This window comes from Pan troglodytes, chromosome 10 (assembly GCF_028858775.2).
Source record: "Pan troglodytes isolate AG18354 chromosome 10, NHGRI_mPanTro3-v2.0_pri, whole genome shotgun sequence".
Lineage (NCBI taxonomy): Eukaryota > Metazoa > Chordata > Mammalia > Primates > Hominidae > Pan > Pan troglodytes.
Genome location: NC_072408.2, coordinates 32,187,046 through 32,194,085, shown reverse-complemented (window position 1 = coordinate 32,194,085; position 7,040 = coordinate 32,187,046). Strand labels below are relative to the sequence as shown.

General features: G+C 47.0%; 1 protein-coding gene across 5 annotated transcripts in view; it reads left to right on the top strand.

The window, feature by feature from the left end:
- The first annotated feature begins 209 nt into the window (after positions 1 to 209).
- SRGAP1 (SLIT-ROBO Rho GTPase activating protein 1) overlaps positions 210 to 7,040 on the top strand; it is a 303,946-nt gene continuing 297,115 nt past the window's right edge. For 4 of the 5 annotated variants that reach the window (XR_010148280.1, XM_016923110.4, XM_016923108.4 and 1 more), the window contains exon 1: positions 210 to 1,421. Coding sequence is in view for 3 of the 5 variants with exons in the window: in XM_016923110.4 (XP_016778599.3) it covers positions 1,355 to 1,421 (67 nt within the window). In the remaining 2 variants the exon portion in view is untranslated. The remainder of the gene's footprint in view (positions 1,422 to 7,040) is intronic. The other variant, XM_063786401.1, reaches the window with a different exon arrangement.

The following is a 7,040-nucleotide window of genomic DNA, read 5'->3' as shown; positions in this document are numbered from 1 at the left end:
TTTTTCTATTGGGGTCCAGCGTCTCGGAGTAACATCCCTTTGTGTCATGGATACATCCAACTCTGGACTTCCCCATTAGATTCTGGCAAAAGCCCCACCAGAGCCCCCGCCAGAGCCAGAAGGCGGTCCCTCAGGTCAGGAAGGGGTTTTCCTGCCGCCGGAGCCGCGACCTCGGCCAGCGGTGGAGCGGGGCTTCGGCGGAGGGAGGTGCGGGGCCTCGGCGGAGGGAGGTGCCGGGGGCGCCGCCCACGGCCTCCTGGGCTCGGCGCGCGGGGCCGGGCTGCGGTTGGCCACAAGAGGCATCCATCTTCCCGGACCAGCCAGGCGTTTCCTAGCGGAGCAGGGGCGGGGGCTTGGACGGAGAAGGGCACAGGCCGGAGCGCGGTCCGCTCCCGCGAGCCTGGCCCCGCCTGGCGGAGCCCCGAGGAGCCACCGCCCGCAGATCGCTAGCCGGGCGCCCGCGAGGCGCGAGCCGTGTGCGCACCCTCAACTTTGCTGCCGCCGGGGGCGCGGCTCCCGCGTGCGTGTGCGAGTGTGCCTGTCACTAGCGGCCTCCTGGGGGCAGCAGCGGAAAGGGGGACGCAGAGAAAGGCAGCCTCGGCGCACCGCGGCCAGGGAGGCAGAGGCCCCTCGCGGCGCCGGCTCTGGAGACCTAAACTCCGCCGCGGCTGTGCCCAGGGCGCGTCTGAGCGTCGCCGCCTTCACCCTCTCAGCAGCAGCGGGGACTCGCGTCAGGACTGCGTTTCCTTTCGCCTGCCGAGCTGTAGCGGCAGTGTCTGCGGGCAGAGGAGCGGCGGCCGTGGCAGCAGCATCCCCAGCCCGGGCGGGACCCTTGAGCGCCGGAGCCGGCAGCTGGAGGCAGGAAGGGAGGGTTGTGGCGCCCGAGCGGGGCGCGTTCCCAGCGCCTGCCCTCCGCCGCTGGCCCTGTGCCGGGCGCCCGGTGCGGGTCTCGAACAATGGTGCGGAGCGCCGGCGCGAGCCCCGCGCCCGCCCAGCGGCCGTAGAGGAAGTGGCCGGGCTCCCGGCGAGGTGGGCAGGGAGACGTCCCCCGCCACTCGCTGGCTGGAGTTTGCCTGCGCGTCCGGCCTCTCTAGCCGCGACCCCGGGGATCCCCTGGGATTATCGACGGAGCTCAATTTCGAGAGTATGGTGCCAGCGTCCGGGCTAATCTAGTCCTCTCTACTCGCTCCTTTTCCCCTCCTCCTACTTCTCCTCTCCCTCCTCCCTTCCCTCGGGTCGGCGCTGCCTCTGGATTGCCTGCGTGTGGGAGTACAACTCTGCCTCTCCAAGGAGAACGGGTTGTGACCACTGAACAAAACTTGCCCATTGAAAGCAAACCCGGAACAGCTGGATAATGTCCACCCCGAGCCGATTCAAGAAGGACAAAGAGATCATAGCCGAGTATGAAAGTCAAGTCAAAGGTAAGGATGGGAGCGGCTGCCTTGCTCCTTTTGTGTGCCTTCTTGTCATTGTGCTCGTGGAGTTGCGTTTCTAACTTGGTGTCTGCGTGGGAGGAAGGTGGTGAGGGGACAGCTCGAGCCCTGGCTGAGCCACCTGGGCTTCCTACAAGCCAGTTAGTTCCCAGTTGCAATCCCAGTCCCGTCAAACCCACGGGGAGCTGGAAACTGGGTGACTTCCCCCGCCAGCTGCCAGCCCGCATCTCTAATGGGGAGAGAACTGGCTTTAACTTAACCACCTTCAGCTGGGCAACTTATGTGGGAAGCAGGCAGCAGTGGAGGATCCTGTCCAGCTATTATTATCACCATCATTATTCTTTTTAAATGGTAGGATTGTCACTACGTAATTTTTTTACGGAATGATTTTTGTAAAGTCTGTGAACCCCAAGCGGTCTACAGCCTCATTGAGTGCAGGCTATTTCAGATATTTACACCACTCACCTATTTACACCGCTCACAATTTATTAGGGCGAGACCCCTTTTATTAAATAGCTCCCTAAAAGCCTGGCAGTTAAACGAAGCAGTGACTAGTGGAATCTGACTCTTCCTTTATAATGGGCCAGAATTCATTGCCATCTTTCACACTCACATGGGAATATTGCTTTATCATTTGCTGGAAGCCACTTGCATGTAAAATGAAGGTTTGAATATTTGAGTAGTAGTTTCAATCCATTTACATTGTCAACTAATGAAGGAAACCTAATTAAGGCTGATTAATTATTTTTACTTTCTATGCCTTGTGATTAAAAATATATATATTTTCTCTCCAATACAAGTATTTTGTTTTGTTACTGAAGTGTTTCTTAAACATATGTGTTAGTTGAATTTTTTCCTCCTCTTTCCTGAGGTCTCAGGAGTAGCTTTCCTGATTGAGACAATGGATGGAATGTTGGGATCGCCACCGTTCTTTGACACATTCAATGCAAAGTTCATAAAGATTGCTATGTACACACCTGTGTTTATCTATGCACAGTCTTATGAAAGGGCTACGGAGAGAGGCATTACTGTACTTCCCTTGAGCAAGGGAGGAGCAGCCTGAGTGTTCTTTTGTGTGGTCAAGTTGTAAAAATGCCTGGAGTCCTGTGAGAGGACCTGGTGGAGAAATCCTGTATCATCCAGTGTGAATACAGACCAACTCATTGTGGACACTGCAGACACAATATGCAAGATAACTTAGGTTATCTTTAGGATGACCCCTATAATGGAGTTATCTATAGGCTGACCCCTATAATGTGTTCAGGAGACACAGATTTTTGTCTGCTTGGAATTGTGATAATTTATACTTACAGGAACTTGTTTCATTGCTATGGAAGTTGTGTTAGCAGATAAGTAATTATTTTCTTAGAGCCAGGTAAACTTTCTAATGAGACTAACCTTTCTTTTTTCAGTGAGTCCAACATAGCCTAAAACCTTTCATTCCAGGGCAGTACTCTTGTTCACAACCACCATTTCTCTGTGCAGTTTTTCCACATGGCTCTTTGTGGCAGGTCTTCAAGGGGTGGCGGTCTGGTTTTTCTGCCGCCTAGAGCACTAATTGGCAAATGCACTTCCAAATGTTGATTTCTTTATGTTTGCTGTAAGGTCACTTGCCAGTGATCAAGTCCTTATTTGAAAATCAGCGAAATGGGATGTGTTGCAATGTGTCTATCAAATTCAAACGGAAGAAAAATCATGAACATGGTGAAAAGCACATTTGGAGCTAAGTCTGTCCCACAGAGAGTGACCTTCTCCCTATTTCCTTCAACACTTCTTCCTTCCACACACCCACGAGTCCCTAGGCTGCTTTAGGAGTCTTCACTGCACCTGCCCTGCCCTGTGTCCAGGCTTTACCTCCTCCTGCAATACCTACACATCCAGTATCTAACCTAGATCACTACATCCGTACACAAACATGGGAATAAGGGAATATCATGGAGTCAGATCATATACGCATTAAATGGCACAAATTCACCTGGTACTTCTAGGCAAATCAAGAAGAGAGTGGGAGACAAATAACAGATAAATAGTACATGAGGCCAGCTGTCCAATGCAGGGAGAGTAGGCCCCTTAGTAAGGACAGCATGGGAGACAAGACTCTGGTTTTTCTGTACCCTCGCAGAGTGCTAGTCTGTTATTTACAGGTATGTGTTTTGGGATCAGGTGCAGTGGTGCATGCCTGTAATCTCCGCATTTCAGGAGGCTGAGGCAGGCGGATCACTTGGGGTCAGGGGTTCAAGACCAGCCTGGCCAACATTTTGGTAGAGAAACCACATCTTTACCAAAAAATACAAAAATTAGCTAGGTGTGGTGGCACACACCTGTGGTCCCAGTGTGCCTGTGGTTCCACTTGAACCCAGGAGGCAGAGGTTACAGTGAGCCGAAATCACATCACTGCACTCCAGTCTGGGTGACAGAGTGAGACTCTGTCTAATAAATAAATAAATAAAGGTATATGTATTTGGAACAAACTACTTTTTAAATTACAGTCAGCAACTTTATCTGATGATAAAAAAAAAATTCTGTTCTGTTGCTAAAGGAAAACCTGACTGTGTGGGACTCATTAAGACATAAGTCTAGGCCAGGCACGGTGGCTCACGCCTGTAATCCCAGCACTTTGGGAGACCGAGGTGGGCGGATCACTTGAGGTCGAGACCAGCCTGGCCAACATGGTGAAACCCTGTCCCTACTAAAAATACAAAAATTAGCCGGACATGGTGGTGCATGCCTGTAGTCCCAGCTACCCTGGAGGCTGAGTCAGGAGAATTGCTTGAACCCGGGAGGCAGAAGTTGCAGTGAGCTGAAATTGCGCCACTGCACTCCAGCCTGGCTGACAGAGCGAGACTCTGTCTCAAGAAAAACACAATGAATAAACATACATATTGGACTCTATAGGTGACTTAGGTGTGTGGGTGATTTCAAGAGTCATTTTGATTATATGTATTTTTTTTTTCTACCTTCTAACTTAGAACCTAACACTCTAGAATATTTTCCCCTCTTACTCTCTCCCATTTTCCCTAATAACAACTTTATTTATCTCAGAATTTTTGAGATAATGTTTTGACCTAAAGGAATGACTTCAGATATGGAATTTTTTTATTCTTTAATTTTTATTTTTTATATATATATATAAAAGGAGTATCGGTCTGCCGCCCAGGCCAGAGTGCAGTGGCGTGATCTCGGCTCAGTGCAACCTCCACCTCCTGGGTTCAAGTGATTCTCCTGCCTCAGCCTCTGGAGTAGTTGGAATTATATACACGCACCACCACGCCCAGTTAATTTTTGTATTTTTAGTAGAGATGGGGTTTCGACATGTTGGCCAGGCTAGTCTCGAACTCCTGACCTCAGGTGATCCACCTGCCTCTGCCTCCGCCTCCCAAAGTGCTGGGATTACAGGCATGAGCCACTGCACCTGGCCCAGATACGGAATTTTGCCACTGTGGCTGCCTGCACAGGTTTTGGGAACAGACTTCATGGGGCTATTCTTAACTGTGAAAAGAACCATTCCTGATGATAATTCGTAATTTTATGTATAAGATCATAGATGTATCTAGTTGTGTGTATCATTTTGGGCAAGTCACTTAGCCTTTCTCTGGGTTTCGGTTTTCTTATCTGTAAGATAAGGAGTTGGAATTCTCTTCATCTTAAGTGTCTTTTTTTTTTTCTTTTTGAGACAGAGTCTCACTCTGTCACCCAAGCTGGAGTGCAGTGACACGATCTCTGCTCTCTGAAGCCTCTGCCTTCCGGTTTCAAGTGATTCTCATGCCTCAGCCTCCTGAGTAGCTGGAAATACAAGCGTGCACCACCATGCCTGACTAATTTTTGTAATCCTAAGTGTCTTTGAATCTAATTGAAGATGTCATATCAGTTCATATTAATTGCCTCATAAAATTTTCAAGCTTTTAAAGTTTTCAGTTGGCTGCTCTGTTTTGTGGAGAATCATTTTTGCTTTCACTTTTTTTTCATAAGTTCATGGACAGTGTATAAATTGAGTTCTTGGAGAATTAAAATAGAATACAATAAAGAATACAGAAAAAACAGTAATCAAAACCACATGCAGAGAAGTGTAGCACAGAATTGTAAGACAGAAGAATCAGGAATGATACAAGTGGTTAAACAATGGATAGGTTTAAATGTGGGACAAAAGGGGACCCCAGGCAACAGTTTTAAAGAATGAATTGAACATTTCATGCCTCTTGGTCAAATTCTCAAAGACTTAGAATTAAGAGAAATAAATCTCTTGTTTGAATAGGCCATTAGAAAGCAAGCATGTCTGGAAAAGTGTATGAAACCCAAACCAGTTGACTATGCTATTTGTTAGCATCTCTGGCAAATAGCGTAGCAGTGGAAGGGATTGAATAATTGGCTAGCAGAAGGTTTTGAGATTATCTGTGGACTTTAGTGATCTATGTAATTCTTGTATTCTGCAGCAAAAATATTGTGGAGCTACACATATGGGAACAATAAAGACTCAAAAAGACATGTTTTATGACGTGGAACTTATAGATGAGAGGCTGTGTTTGTTTTTAATAATGCATGTTGCTAGTTGCTAAGAATTGACAGTTATTATTTGTAGTATTTTCCTAGAGATAGCACCATATTTATCTACATGGAATATGTACAGGGAGTGCCAAGAAAATCTGTTGTTCTTTGACCACTCTGCAGCCTGACATACAAATAATACATTTTAGTAGCAGATGGAACATGAGGAAATGCCAATTTGATTTGGTATGGCCCTGCATCATGCCATAGCAATATGGAACCTGTGTCTGCATCTTACGTTCTTTCTTCAACATAGAATAGGAAGTGACAGCAATTTAAGTTATGAATTAAAACTTTATAGCTGGGAGGGACTTTTAACATTTTTTCTCCAACCCACTCATTACATGATGCAGGGAGGCTTAATGACAGAGTTGCACAATTAAGACGTACCTGGGACCAGAACCCAGGTTATCTTCTTTTCAGTAGCAATAATTCACTTGTAGATTCCTCACATAGTAGATATCTAAATAGGAGATAGAACAGTTACCTATTGAGACTTTACATTCATTGAAGGAGTCATTGTTGGAACTAAGAGAGCAAGGAAACCGTCGTCTGTGAACAGGAGTTAATTACATTGATTAACTCTAACCAAGTTGTTTTTTTCACCAGGACCATTTTAAGAGACCACAATACCCAGGCAGCAGCTTCACATGGTGGCCTTTAAGGTCTAGAAAAACAACATGGTTAATATGTACAAATGTGATTTGCCTGATGTTTTGGTGAAGCTGATTGCGCTACTGCAACAAGGCCTTTACAGTGCCCTGAAAACCCGGTTAGTTTCATGAACTTCAGAATATATTAAGGGATAGTTTTGGAGAAAATTTTGAGCAAAGCATGACCTTCTGAAACACATGAGGGCTGGATTATAATACAGGGTAGTAAATCTCAGCTCTGACAATCTATATTGGTTTGTTTACTCCTGTGCTATGTTGACCAGTTTAGGAGCCAGACAGCTTCAAGTCTGTTCTAGGTTTTACAGTCTTTGTAAATTGGCCAATTTTTTTTTTTTTTTCTTCAAGACAGGGTCTTGCTTTGTCACCCAGGCTGCAGTGCAGTGGGTGAACA